Consider the following 15,279-nt stretch of genomic DNA (forward strand, 5'->3'; position numbering starts at 1 on the left):
TCTGGTCGAGACCTTGCATTCATTTAAAACACGCAGCATCGTCCGCTCGCTGAACGCCTCAAATCCAGTCTCTTTGCAGTACTGGGTATACTGACGCACTATCCTTTGCGGTATCATGGTGCGAATAACATTGGGTACTTCAACCAGTTGTCCAGAGGAGAGCTTCAGTGTTTTTTGTCCAAATGGCAGATCTTGCACCAAATGGGGGCTTGTTATATGAGATAAGAAGTGATCCAGTTGTCTTGGGTCGACTCTTATCTTTGATGAAGGCTGGGGGGTCACTGAAGCGCCGCTTCCGTGCCGAAGACGATGCAGATTAGCTATGGTAAGACGATATCTACTTAAGCCAGGTATGAATCTCGAGATATCATTATAATTGGAAACACCTCACATCGTCGAAAGAATTTGCCGTCTTGTGTCCCACCCATGGGCTTTGTCATATGCCTCAGCTAAGACCTGGAGGTAGCATTTGGAAGTTTCGGAGAGTTCGTCCAGCCCGAGTGCTTCGTTCATGGCAGGATAAGAGACGACTGCTTGCCAAAGAGAACCTGCACAACTGGGTGTTAGGTCGTGGAGCACAGAAGAAAAAATCTCTGCGGTTCGTCTAGTATACCGAAGCTTAGTGCTGTCACTGGCCTTTCCCTACTCAACCCAAGGTTGAGAGACAGGTTCAATGTTTTTGGACACCAGATACTCGTTCAACTTTTCACGGGAATTTGGCTTTGAGGTGATGCTCTCTTCACTCGTTGAGGAGACGAGGCTTGCAGTATCGGGACTGAGAAACGTCTCATCATCCTTCAACCCCTGGGATGATATTTCCAGAAACATCAAGTCCGTCTCTAGACCATCAGAAGATGACTCACTGCCACCACTTGATTCCTCTCCTGGACGGTCTGTTTCCATCTCATGAACCTACGAAAAGGTTTGCTCTATAGGCATCAAATCTCTAAAACCGATTTCTTTGTATATGTTTGCAGGGAATCAGTTTCGGGTAATAAAAAACCTCAGCAGCACCAGGTACTGTTGCGATACATCAAGAAAACAAACAAATGTGGGACAGGAATTAGCCTACTAAAGTGCGGCATAGCACCCATCCCCTTTCCCACCCCTCAAATAAAAAAAAGTGACCGAAAAGCAATGAGTTTACTGGTCAACGAAGGAGCCTTGTCCCAGATTAACAACTGTGTTTGTCACGCTGTGTTTGTGTTTGTCACGTGTTTTTTCTTCCTCGATTTTTTTTCCAATTTCTATGCTCTTCTAAAAATGACTATTTTCCTTTTAAAAAACAAGATTGAGATCATCAATTCATATTTGAAGCTTACCATTGTCTTTTGTTCAGGTATCTGCACCACTCGAGGCTCTTTAGGTGTAGACAGTACTTGCTCCAGCGCCCTCCGCCGGCGTCTGTTCATCTGCAACTTGCCTGCAGATAAACTCGTCGCATCGCCTACAAATTGCTTTTATTAAAAAAAAGCAAACTAAATAACTCATATACGGTTAACATAATAATAATAATAATAATAATACTAATAATAATAATAATAATAATAATAATACCTATTTCTAGGTATAAAGTAATCAATCTGTCATCAATCAATGGATTATCAGCTACTCAGACGAGAAAAAAACGTTGCCAATATAAATTGCAAAGTTTCCTCACAAATATAAAATTTGCTAGCTTGAGAAAGTTGAAACTTATAGTGCTTTTTTTGGTGTAAGGTATTACAAATAAACGTGAGAAAAAGCAATTTCATGAGAACATTTATCAACAGAAGCAATTCAACTTACGCGACCCAACTGAAACTAAGGTGTTGGTGTTGCAAAAAATATACATCGATTTTCGGCTATCCACACGGTTGCTTCCTTTGGCACTTGAGGACTTATGTGTCGCTAGATCCTTTGGAATTGCACAAAGGGTTTTCCTAGTCCTCCAACGTATGCCAAGGTCTGCCCTATGGCGTGGGCAAATAGTCAGGGTAAGATGCTTTTGCTCAAATGAGAAAACACCTGTAAAAAATATAACACCAATTAAATCTGTTGCAGCACTCATTCATAAGCACAACGAAGTTACCTGAAAACACACAAAATCAATATTTACTGGCTCTGGCTAATAGCAGCTTCATTTCAGTTCTAGAACCTTCATCTGCACTCAGTCCAAGAGTCGATAGATGTCCAGTTACATCTTTCGTGCAATCCTCGAGTGTAATGCATTCCACCTGACCAGGATAATCAGGAGATCGCCCGCAAGGGGTCACCTTACCAACTAGCGTTATATAGCTACAGAGAGCCATAAAATGACAAGAAATAATAACTTCTGATGAGAGCACGTATGAAAGCTCAAGACTCGTCCGTGAAATAACTTTCCTTAGATCTGTTACGAAATTTCAACCATTTGCGCAAGAGCTTCGTGGGCAGTGATGACTTGACAGGCTTTACCACGAGAGAAAATTGTGTTTGAATTACAGCATCTTGGTCAAGATGGTGCGAGATGTTGGAAGCTCAATGAGATTGAAGTATAATAGTGTTATCGTGTAGTTATCAGACCTTTAGTAAAGTTTTTGTTTTCAGTCTTTGGTATATTTCATGATGACAGCCCATTTAGGGTCTCATGTGGTGCGGCCAGTGTTTGTTGGGACCGGATGTCGGTTAATTATGATAAATAGGAACAATTCGCGTTAATACACTGAACTGCTTGTAAAGAATGCTGTTCTCCTTCTGTATTCGCTGGAATTCTTGATTTATATATACATATATATCTAAAACAAACTAAAACAAAGCCCTTGCAGCTGAAATGTTTAAGAGTCATTCAACAGACTGATCAATTGTCACAATTTTCGTAATCGTAATACTTGTAATGGTGATCGATGAAATGACTGTAAGAACATTTTCGACGGTGATTTTATTTTCTCTCAGCTCTCACACAACTCTGAATGTACGACTTCACTATAACTCAATATTTTGTGGAATACAAGTCAAACATTTCCGGAATTAAAGTTTATTTTAAAACCTTTTTCCACCAGGGAAGGAATGAAAAGTTTAGCGTTTGTTTACACAACACACATCATTTTGCTCGCTCTGGACACAAACATTTGTGGTATTTTCGAAGGGAAGCGGTCCGATTCAAAGCATCAAAGTTTACTCAGGAAATAAATAGTATCATTATATTACGAATATCAAGTTAAAAAATTTAAAAATGAGGTACCAGGTACACTTTTATCGCGTTAAATTTAACCTATTTTTTGCTCTCATATCAAGCGCTATTTGAGGGTGTTGCTAAGAAGACTTAAAAATTCTCAGTATCAATGTGTACAGAAAAATTAACATAGTGAAAATGGATGGGAAGGCTTTTTCTTATTTCGTGTGAAGTTTGGTGTTAATTGAATTCATTTTAAGCCTTCAACCGAGCTTGGTTTTTGCAGTGAATTTTGGACAATTTGATAGGCGGAAAACCGCACTTAAACCGCGTTTTCAAATTTTCGCCAATTTCTAAAAATTTAATAATCGTCGGAACTTTTAAACTTGATTTTTGAAAATAGTTTACCAAAGGGTATCGTTGGGCAAAATATGAGCAATTCACCAAAATGGTCGTTGACGGACGATTCTCGATCCTAACAGGCAGCCATTCTTAACAATTACGAAGTCATGCAATCTGCAGACAATGCAGAGCCACTCGTCCTCCGAGGCAGTCTTAAATCCCTCGCACTGTACCATGTCGTCCCAACACTCGGCCATTGAACAATGACAAAATAAATTAGTGCCACAAGTTTGTTTCTTATTGAATCTAACGGTGTTCGACTATCGCGGAAAAGGTTCAAAAACGACCTCTCTCCAGACATTAAACTAAATTCTTGCCCATTTTCCCTTGGTCAAAAGAAATATCCGACGGGATGCCAGTTCGTATGCATTAACGATACGCATGTTTTGAATTGAAAACATACTTTAGTACGCTCTGGAACGTAAAGTATCACCCATTTTTACTAGAACGTCAGGGATGATGTTGTCACTCAGTTTTGTTGAGGGCTCCAAATCCGCAGAGGGGGGTCCAAATCCGCTAGCAGATTTGGACCGGGGGGGGGGTCTATATCCGTTAGCGGATTTGGACCGGGGGGGTCCAAATCCGCTGGACACCGGCACGCGACAAAACAAGATCAACTTCATTTTCTGGACCTGAAAACTTGCAACTCCGCAAGTGAATTGAAATGTCTTTTTAACAATCACGCAAGGGAACAACTTGGTCTCCTCGATAACTAAACCCACAAGTTGCACCAGCGAACGATTTAACTAAATAGCAAATCTCCATATTAGCATGTAAGATGAGACGCTTATAAAACAGATCAGTTAGCTAAATCAGTATCTAGCTTGTCAGTCAAATTGACTACTGTAACCATACTTTGACTTCAGCCGGCAAAGGAATCATTGATGGATCTGGACATTTTAGTTTTCTGAATGCAGTAATTCCTGAAAGGTTTTTCTAGATGTCATGCAAAGAGGAAAAAAACCTATCTCTTGGTATTTCGGAGGTTGATTCATCTTTGAAATTCTGTGTCACGCTTGTCACACAACTGATATAATAAGTTACAGAAGATATGTAAACTGAAACTCAAATCTGGCTAGAATGTGGGAGAGCATAATTAACGTGATCATCGAAACAGCTAATAAAATCATAAGTAAACAAGGTAAGAGTGTTATGTTAGATTTTTTTGCAAATTGTAGTGATTTATGCCAGTTAACGGTGGCGACAAGTAGGCGCACCATGTATATTTCATAGTCACTATAGAGTAAATTTTGCCGGACTTTGAGTTCGTCTCAAGATAGAACAACACAAAAACACAAGGAAATTTTTACAGTAACTTTGTAACCATTCTTTGGTCTTATAAAAGCTTGAAGCTCAGTAGATTGTGTCATATCGGTCATTGTTAAAACTGTCTTTGTTTTGATGTTACTTTTTGACATAGGAAAAGTATGTCGGACAAAAATATTCACCAAAAAATAAATGTTTCTTTTCCAGCTTTAATAACGACAGGGGAATTAAGTTTAGATGATAAAACAAATGATTATGTTAACAGAAATACCGTAGGTCTAGTACATTCGTCACATGAGGTCACACAACTCGGGTATTATTCACGGTGAAAATTTGCATATGTTAGCGGTCGAACGAAAAAAATTATTTCTCGAAAACTTTCTCTCCTTGTACATTAATTTCTCGTTGAGGATAAAGAAGGACCAGCAGTAAACTGAGAGAAAAACCTGAAGAAACGTCTGGGGAGAGGGCCGGGGGGAGGGTTGGCTAAAGGTGGAAAAACACTTATCAAGAAGGGAATAGCCTCATTGCGGCTTCTGGCAATGGAGACCTCGATGAACCCTTGCTGCAACGCAATCCAACCAGTAACTCGACGCGTTTACTGTTTCTAACAGTGCGATATCTTCCTTAGAGTTCAAATAAAACGTGATTACATTGCTGCGGAGGTATCTACGCAAAGAGGACGTAAAATTTGGCTAGTTCACTTTTTTTTTTCTTGTGTGGGAAAGCTAACTAAAGTACAAGTTTTATAACGCGCGTGTTACGTTATTTTTTCGCTCATTAGCTCTTTTTTTTCCGCTACATCTACGGTCTACATTATGAAAATCCCTGGTAAAAATAAAAAATAGCGGACCCTCACTCATTGTAAGATATGAATTATTAGTTGTCTGTGCAGGGTAGAAAATCGAAACCTTGGTAATTTAATTACTTCAAAATTTTTTCTTTAAGACGTTGATGAGTGCAGTCTGGGAGAACACAAATGCGATTCAAATGCTGAATGTAGAAATAACGTTGGATCCTACAGCTGCAAATGTAAAGAGGGAGCCGAACTGTTCAATTTAAGCAAGAAAACAGATCAAATTAGCCGCTTCTTCCGAACACCTCGCAGTAAACGAGAAACACTTTTAAATGCACAACTTACTTCCACTTTTGATAATTTTTCATGCCAACTTTATTTGACCTGAGTGATGATTTCCCCGTTTCGCCCTCGTTTAAACGCCCTAATCTACATATGGGTCATCGCCAAAATTCATTTTCGATTCTAGTATGCCTTTCATACAAGGGTGGTGGGATTCTAGCTCGTTGTGAAAAATAATTTAGGGGAGTGGCACTCGCCCTATAGCGAATCTATTCTTTGAAGAAAGAAGGTAATTGGAAAGTCAATGCCGAGCTGGTTAAAAAACTTCCGTATGTTTTACACAACATCGTCGCTGTTATGTGTCAAGTGCCTTCTTATATCAAAAAAGGGTGGTAATAATGCGTGAATAATCCTGACAATGAATGATGATGCAATCAAGGTCAAATTGAAACCATGTGATTACCATTTCCTTTTGAATTGCAATTAACTTTCCAGCCGACGGTTGTTATAACTACTCAATTCTGAACGACGGTAACAGAAAGAATAGTTACCCTACGCCCCAGGGAAGTGAAGTGTGTGACAACGAGCTATCTAAGGGATGGTATCGTTTTGAGGGAGCTGCAGGGACAAAAATGCCAACAACGCGTGTGCCAGCATACAGATGTGGTACAGATTGGTCAGGTTGGTTGGATGGTGCTCATCCTACAGTGGAGGATGGTGAAGTTCGCAGGGATGTCTGCGGTAGCGATCGTCCTACCGGTTGCAAATATGAAGTCAAAATTTCAGTAAAAATTGTGGATTCTACTTTATCTACAAACTGTTTAAACCACCAGGTTGTCCTATGCGCTACTGTGGGACTGATTAAACGAGGGGCTAAAAGTTAAAAAAAAATTTAAAGTGAAGGATCTATGGTTTCCTTTGTAAATACATCTGTTATTTTATATTCGTGTAAATTATAGCTGGTCTTGTTAGCGTGCAGTGATTGAATGTTTATGATTTTCTCTTATTTATCGCCCTTCAAATTGAGATTGACTTAAAGTCATTGTATTTTTAATCATTTCATTGCATGTTATTTTCTCGTTTGCAAGTCTCTCCCGAAGTCACAGTTCTCTTTGAAGTTTCCCCTGGACGACTCTTTAATGATGGTACGTCTTAACGTCGGGATAATTCTGTGCTGTTTACAGAAAGTAAATTTTCTCTTTAAATAATGATTCGATAACCGCTCGTTCCATTTCTTTATTTCTGAGCTACTGTTAGACCCTAACTCTTTACACTTACGGCGGCAAAAAACACTGCAGTCGAACCTCTGTAATACAAAAACCTTATGGACAAAGAAAATTGTCCGTTTAAGAGATTTTTTCGTTTAATTAAGTTCAGTACAGTGTAACTTTTAAAATCATTTGAAGTGTCTACAGAAACATGAAGAGCATAGTCGTGCTTCTTCTCTCTGTGCACAAGAGACCATGATTGTCTGAGATTCAGCGTGCGTTGTCCTTACTAGAGTCTATATCAGGAAAGTTCCTTATAAAAAAGAGAATAAATCAGAATTTTGATCTGGATATAGAAAATTGTCCGCCGTACTTATTGGCGACGTGTCGGTATTGCAGAGGTGTCCGTCAGGAAAGGTTCAACTGTACCATTTGTGCTTTTGTATGTAACAAAAAGTAAACTTTTCCTCGATATTTTCATAACATCAAAAAATTTAGGTCCTCATGTGTTAGGTACGTCAGTTTTTAAGTTGTAGATTATTTCATCTGTTATCCTGATCCCTCGCCATAAGTTCAACGTTTCCACCGATTTTTCAGAGGACTGCTAAAGTGACTAAAAAAATCGTGGTGGACAAACCTAAACTTAAATTCTGTCTATACAGACAAGGAAAGAAAACTGCTCAAGATTCGTTGAGGTTTACATTATACGATAAGGTAGCACCTCAATTGTATATATCAGTTTTCCGTAAACGGTTGGAGTAGTTTGATGCATAATTTTAAGACGAACGGTAATTTCAGCAAATACTTGAGCTTGACGTACTCATTTCGACTAAAAATAAATTACAATGGTTCCCTTTCAGCTATGTTTAAAAAAATACAAGAATTTAATCAATCCTTGGCTCAAATTGTCCATACAGGCTCTATAAGGGCCAAGAATTAAACACATATTTTAAAAAAAAATTAATTCATTACTTCCATTTCTTAAGAACATAATTGAGGTAATAGTTTTTAAACTATTATGAATAAATAAATTTTCTGGAAAGATATAAAAGTGTAGGGCTTAAATGAATATGGTGATTTTCGTAGTTTACATATATATATATATATATATATATATATTTATATAGTCATTCAAGTAACTCTTTCAATTCTGATTAAACTTTACGCTTTCTAAATACCCTAAATCTACCAATCATCGAAATCATTTTTACGTTTAAGTAATGTTAAAAAAACGAGCAGGAGTGTTTTATCGGGTTTAAAACCACGAGGCGTAGCCGAGTGGTTTTTGACCCGATAAAACACGTGCTGCGAGTTTTTTGAACGGCTTCAAAAACATTCTTGGAAAAGCGTGTGTCAAGAGAGTTCATAACAATTATGCTTTTGTGAACGTTAGAAATTAGCATACGAGAAAAACATTAGGGATTAAATTAGTATGCAAGAAAATCAAACCTCACACGTGTGATGTATTGTCTAATATGCCTTTACCAGATTACTGTACTAATGGAATAGAGAATTTTTCCAGATGTGTATTTCACAACTGTATTATTAATTTAGTGCAAAAGTAAATTTACTGTGTGAAATTTGTTGAAAGAACATTAAATATGTTCCCACCATTTGTTGTGTCAGTTTCTGTGTTGATAATTAATTAATATTTATAAGTCACGTGCAGTGTCTTTATATCTGATAAAACACCGCATACTAACAAGGATGAGGTTTATCGATATAAAGTCACTGCACGTGATGTAATATCTACCAATGTGAAGGTTTGTTTTCTATACCTCTGTTTGATAAAATTTTTAAACCAATTAGAAATAGCCGTCTTTCTGGCTCTGTCTGGTTGTCTGAGCCTTCATTTTTTCGTCTTTTTGTGTGTCCATGTGTTCGTCATTCTGCATTTCTTTTGAAAGGCTGGAATAGGCCACTTCCGAGTTCTCGGACATCAGTGATCTGGTGCCGAAATTACGGCGTGAGAACGAGGCTAAGAGCGACGTCGCCCTCATCGGTATACAGAATAAAGGGCCGTGCTAATGAGCGAAAATTTCCCGAAACTGGGTGTTAGAGAATGTAAAATTACTTGTAGGAGAGAACTATTAAGCTTAGTGATGGCGGCAAAGTAAAAAAAAAAAAAGCCGAGCTGTTCAATTTAAGCAAGAAAACAGATAAAAAAACAACCCGCTTCTTCCGAACACTTCGCTATAAACGAGAAACACTTTTAAATGCACTACTTACATCCACTCTTGATAATTTTTCAAGCCAACTTTATTTGACATGACAGATGATTTCCCCGTTTCGCCCTCTTTTAAATGCCCTAATCTACATATGGGTCATTGCCAAAATTCATTTTCGATTTTAGTGTGCCTTAATACAAGGGTGGCAGGATTCTAGCTCGTTGTAAAAAATAATTTAGCGGACTGGCGCTCCTATAGCGAATCTATTATTTGAAGAAAGAAGTTAATTGGAAAGTCAACGCCGAGCTGGTTCAACATTTTCCGTGTGTTTTTACACAACATCGTCGCTGTAATGTGTCAAGTGCCTGCTTATATGAAAATAGATTGGTAATAATGCATGAATAATCCTGACAATGGATGATGATGCAATCAAGGTCAAATTTAAACCATGTGATTATCATTTCCTTTTTAAATTGCAATTAACTTTCCAGCCGACGGTTGTTATAACTACTCAATTCTGAACGAGGGATGGTATCGTTTTGAGGGAGATGCTGGAACAAAAATGCCAACAGAGCGTGTGCCAGCATACAGATGTGGTACAAACTGGTCAGGTTGGTTGAAAGGTGCTCATCCTACTTTGGAGTATGGTGAAGTAAAAAGAGAGGTCTGCTTTAGTGATCGTTACACAGGTTGCAAGGGCAAGAGAAATATTTTAGTGAAAAACTGTGGATCCTTCTATATCTACTATCTCTATGGAACACCAAAATGCAGTTCGCGCTACTGTGGGACTAAATAATGAGGGGCTAAAAGGTTGAAAAAAAAGAAATTGAATGTGAAGGATTTATTAATTCATTTGTAAATACAATTGTAATTTTATAACTGGTCTTGTGAACGTGCAGTGATTCAGAATGAATGTTTATGATTTTCTCTTATTTATCGCTCTTCAAGTTGAGATTGACTAAAGGCATTGTAGTTTTTATCATTTCTTTACATGTCATTTTCTCGTTTGCAAGCCTGTCCCATGGTCAATTTTTTTTTTCATTGTGAATGGTTATCGATCTGGTCATATGCAGGCATTTAAAATTTACTTTTCCTAATTTGTGTCGAAAAGACATGATGGACATTATCGAATATAATCGATCGCGGAAGAAGACGCGAAGACCTCGACATTTTACTTACTTTCAAAAATCGGAGACCAAGTGTTGCAACGAGATTGCCAAGGTGACAAATTGGTGTTAACCAGCACTTGAGCGGAAAAGATTGTAATTGTTTTTGGTGTAAGGGCGCATAATCTCAGCATAATAATATCCTTACAACAATTATTTACTGATAGTGCGTCTTAATGTCGAGATAATTCTGTGCTGTTTAAAAAGTTACAGAAAGTAAATCTTCTCTTTGAATAATGATTCGATAACTGCTCGTTCCATTTCTTTATTTTCGAGCTTGTATCGGACCCTAACTGTTTACATATACAGCGGCAAAAACACTGCAGACGAAGTTCTGTAATACAAAAACCTTATTGACAAAGCAAATTGTCCGTATAAGGGATATGTCCGTTTCATTAAGTTCAATATGGTGTAACTCTCAAGATTGAAGTGTCCATAGGAACACGAGCAGGCACACGAGTGCTTCTTTTCTCCGAGTATAAATAGACCATAATTGTCTGACGCTCAGGGTGCGTTGTCCTTATTGTCCTCTATATCAGTAAGGTTCCTTATTAATGAAGAGAATATAGCAGAATTTGATCTAGATATATAAGATTGTCCGCCGTTCTTGTTGGCGAGGTGTCGGTATTGCAGAGGTGTTCGCAAGGAAAAGGTTCAACTGTAACATAAGTGGTTTTGTATTTTTTTCTCTCAGCGTGTTACCAGCACTGATTTAGTTTACTTTTCCTGTTTTCGCTAATGTTTCTTTTAAAAATTGAACTGTAACCAGGATATGACATAGTAAAAAGGCAAAAAACGTTCTCTGGTTAAAAAGGTTTTAAAATATGAGCTTTCGGCTATTGTACTATAGCCTTTAACGAATGTAAAGAATAAGCGCGTGAATGGAAATATATACAGGGGAGGGTGTGAAAAAGATAAAACTAAAAAATACAATAGAAGTGTGAAAAGTTCAAAAATGGACAATAAAACAAAATCAAATTACAATAAGATAGAATATTGTCTTGGTAACGGTTTAGAATTATTGTCTGCGCCGACAGTTTTTGCGGTATGCCAAGATTCTAGTGTTTTTCGAACGCGGTAATTGCCTTTGTCTATCACGGTAGCGCCCTCAAAGTCAATCGCGTGATTGTTTTCCCACGCGTGGTTGGCAATGTTCGAGCCACTCGTATAGTTTTTAAGATTTCGTTGATGTTCCTTTCTTCGGGTTTTAAAGCATCTGCCAGTTTCTCCTACATAACTCCAACAGCAGTCAGAGCACGGAATTTTGTAGACAACATTGCATTGTAGATCTAAGGGCTGCCTAAACTTAGGTGACGGGATTTCTTGTTGCAGGGTTTTAGCTGGTTTGCTAACCACACGAATGTCACTTTTACGAAGTAATCTGGTAAGGGGCTCAGTCAGGCCGCTGATGTAGGGAAGACAAGCGAAACCCAGAGATGTGTCTGATGGATGGGCCCATTTGAAGAACATGGACACTAACTCTTCTGGTGGAGGAGTTGTCGGAGCTGACTTCTTTTTTAAAATGTTGGAAATAACTATTGATGGGTAGCCATTAGCTTTTAAGGCTTCGGTAACGTGGCTAGTCTCGCGTCTTTTACCTTCAATGGTGCTCGGAAGGTTGGCTGCACGGAATAGAAGGGTCGAGGCCGCACCGACTTTATGTTTTAATTCATGATGTGAAGAAAAATCCAGATATCTATCTGTGTGTGTCGGCTTCCTGTAAACATCTATGCTAGTAACACTATTTTTCCTGGGAACAAGCGTGTCCAGGAAAGAGATTTGACCATTGTTTTCTTCTTCGAATGTAAAAGCGATTTTGGGATCAATGGAGTTTAAGGCGTCATGGCGAAGGAGGAGACAGCATCTTTCTTGATGATAACAAAGCTGTCGTCAACATATCGTTTCCAAACCCTTGGTGCAGCTGTAGAGGTATTGATGGCTAATTCTTCAACCACCTCCATGCAAAGATTAGCGACGATAGGGCTTACAGGGCTGCCCATGGCACATCCGTGGACTTGCTTGTATATACAGTCATTGTAAACAAAATAGTTGTTGGAGAGAGTGAAGTCCAATCAAGAAATGATGTCATCGGTAGTAAGGCTTATTCTAGATTGTAAAGTACTGTCATTGTTCAACTTGTTGCGAATATAATCACACGCTTTGTTGACAGGGATAGCGGTGAAAAGCGACACAACGTCGAATGACACCATAACTTCATCATCAGAATTTCCATATTGGCTACTTCTTTGGCAAACTCTGAAGAGTTAAGGACAGAATAGCCATTGAGGTTCTGAATCGGCGATAGGATATCAGAGAGAAACTTGGATGTGTTGAAAAGGGCAGACCCAATGCTCGATACAATCGGTCGAAGAGGGAATCCTGGTTTGTGGTGTTTAATGGCACCCCGGATGGCAGGCGGAGAACCGTCTGTAGAGCGGAGTGTTTGGTAGACTATTTCGTCTATCTTGTTTTGTCGTTTGAGATCGAGGAGTCTACTATTCAGTTCTCTTTCAATTTTGGCGAATGGTGAATGGTTTCACACCAAGGGCTCCCTTGGTGTGAAAGGCCGCCTGAAACAGTGTGTTAGTCATTGGGAGTCTGCCATTGCTGCCTCCCCGTTTTGTGCTTGATGTGATTTCTAAGGGTTATAAGCTTTGATTAGAGTCCCTGACCCATGGTTTATTACGAATAATCGTTCAGCCGAACTCCTTCCCAGCTATGTTGAGGAAACTGTTGTCAAGCTGTTGGCGGCTGGTTGCATCGAGGAGCGTTTAGAGCCACCTTACCGTGTGAATCCGTTGACAGTAGCTTAGGGTAAAAAGTTAAGGCCGGTGATTGACCTCCGGCATGTTAACCCGTGCCTTTTAAGGCATTCATTTAAGTACGAGAATTTACATAGTCTTTCCAATGTTTTGGAGCAGAAATGTTGGTTTTTCACCAAGGACCTTGACTCCGGGTACCACAACATGGATATCAGAGGTTCCTAGGGTTTTCCTTGCCCTGTAGCGGCAAGGTTCGTTTTTTCACTTTCAGGGTCCTTCCATTCGCTTTGAGTTCTACTTGTTTTTGTTTACGAAGTTGCTAAGGCCTTTAGTTAAGCGTTGGCGTTCGATGGGCCACTGTTGTTTTCTCTATTTGGATGACGGTATCTCGGGGCTTCCGGAGAGGGTTTCGCGCTTGCAGCTAGTTGGGTCCATCAAAAGGACTTGAAATTGTGTGGCTTAAAATTGAACAAGGAAAAGTCGAAGTTGGAGCCTATGCAAGTCGGACAGTGGTTGGGCTTTGTTACTGACACAATTGCGATGCAGTTTGGAGTTCCTCTTATGAAAATCGCCTAGCTTAAGAGCGATCTAGATTTCATTATTTCGTCGCGAACCGTTACTTTTAGAGATCTCGCTCAGGTATCCGGTTTCATCAACTCGTTATTTGTAACAGTCGATCTCATCGCTAGTCTGTTTACCTGGCAGATTCATTCTACTATCCAAGCTGGCTGGGACTGTACATTTCCTATTTCTGTTCCTCTATTGAAGGGGTTGCGTTTCTGGTTTCTTAATATTGAGGCCTTTGACGGTTATGGGATTCAGCCAAAGTTCTTCCCCGGAGTAGTTATTTTTTGCGACTATGCTTTCGGCGGTTTCCAAGTTAGGTTTAACGATCAGCCTGTCATTGGTATGTTTACTCCGTTCGAGAGCCAGCAAAGTTCGACTTTCAGGAAACTCAAGGCCAATTTCTATGTCATTCAATCCTATGCTGTTTCTGTAAGGCGTAAAAAAGTCAAAGTTTTTACTGATAAAGAGAACGCTTCCAGAATTTTTGAAAGTAGGGCCTGAGAAAAGTCAGACCCGTACGGGATTTGAACCTGTGACCTCTGCTATACCAGTGCAGCGCTCTACCAACTGAGCCTACAAGCGAACTGGGAGCTGGTCAATAGACCTTCCAAGTGGTGAATAATGGCTGTAAATATATGGAAATCATAACTGCGAGGATCGATTCTATATTCGTTTCTTCAACTGCAGTGCACATATATGATTTTCACATATTCACAGCCTTGGGAGGTTTATTTGGGTCCAACATAATGACCAACTCCCAGATGGCTCGTTACCTCAGTTGGTACAGCGCTGCACCAGTTTGGCAGCGGTCTAGGGTTCAAATTCCGTACGGGCCTGAATTTTTTTTCAGGCCATTTTTCAAGTATCAGTTCATAACTGCGAGGATCGATTCTATATTAGTTTCTTCACATGCATGATTTTCATATATTAAAAGCCATTATTAACCCTTTGAGGTGTTTCATCTCAGGAAAAAAAAAATAAACAGCTTCTTTAGAAGCCACCAAATCAAAGAAAGTCTTTGTCTGCGAGTTGTCTTGTGAATGATTAAAATCTGCGATTTTCTATCTCCTTTTTCCATCCCAATCGGTTGACAAGTTATTTCCAATTATTTCTTATGATTATTCAATACAACCCACCCCTAGTCTGGGCCAACATGAGCCAGCGTTTTCTCACCGCAATCATGCGCAATATTGCCCATCTACCGCTGATCGGGTTGTTATCTCTGTTATAAACAAGGATCATGGCTAGAAATCGAAGACATCATGGCGGCTAAGCATGCGCATAAAAGACAAATTACGGAGTTTAAATATGGCGGCTGCATAAGGCTTTCTGTGGGAAAATTTTGAAAATCAGACACAGTAATTTTCTGGAAGCGTGTACTAAAAATGCCCTCGTCTGAAATGTATCAGAAGAGTGTTCAGATCACTCACCTCCGTTCTCAAACTCTTATGATTTCGCTACGATCTGCCCCAGTCGAAGAAACTTTAAACATTTTTGGTGCCCTAAGTGTCTTAAAATGGCTTATGTTG

General features: G+C 39.2%; 2 protein-coding genes and 1 pseudogene across 2 annotated transcripts in view; 1 reads left to right on the forward strand and 2 right to left on the reverse strand.

The window, feature by feature from the left end:
* Positions 1-15,279, forward strand: part of LOC149052984 (uncharacterized) — an 86,040-nt gene that overhangs the window by 22,016 nt on the left and 48,745 nt on the right. The window lies entirely within an intron of this gene.
* LOC149052987 (uncharacterized) lies at positions 1,330-3,025 on the reverse strand. Its single transcript, XM_089199536.1, has 3 exons — positions 2,099-3,025; positions 1,789-2,007; positions 1,330-1,457 (listed from the first exon to the last, which is right to left on the reverse strand). Exons 1-3 carry the CDS (start codon positions 2,289-2,291, stop codon positions 1,363-1,365), a joined length of 507 nt encoding a protein of 168 aa, XP_089055662.1. The 5' UTR covers positions 2,292-3,025; the 3' UTR covers positions 1,330-1,362.
* Positions 11,369-12,631, reverse strand: LOC149052988 (uncharacterized; annotated as a pseudogene).

The sequence above is a fragment of the Pocillopora damicornis genome, chromosome 1, assembly GCF_964200805.1.
Source record: "Pocillopora damicornis chromosome 1, jaPocDami1.2, whole genome shotgun sequence".
In the NCBI taxonomy this organism is placed as follows: Eukaryota; Metazoa; Cnidaria; class Anthozoa; order Scleractinia; family Pocilloporidae; genus Pocillopora; species Pocillopora damicornis.

Excerpts from the sequence above, each read along its gene's own strand:
- LOC149052987 (XM_089199536.1), bottom strand. The coding sequence starts at position 2,291 with ATGGCTCTCTGTAGCTATATAACGCTAGTTGGTAAGGTGACCCCTTGC. Across the intron at positions 2,008-2,098 it reads GCTGCTATTAGCCAGAGCCA|GTGTTTTCTCATTTGAGCAA; the intron begins GTAAATATTGAT and ends TATTTTTTACAG. Across the intron at positions 1,458-1,788 it reads CTTAGTTTCAGTTGGGTCGC|CAATTTGTAGGCGATGCGAC; the intron begins GTAAGTTGAATT and ends TTTTAATAAAAG.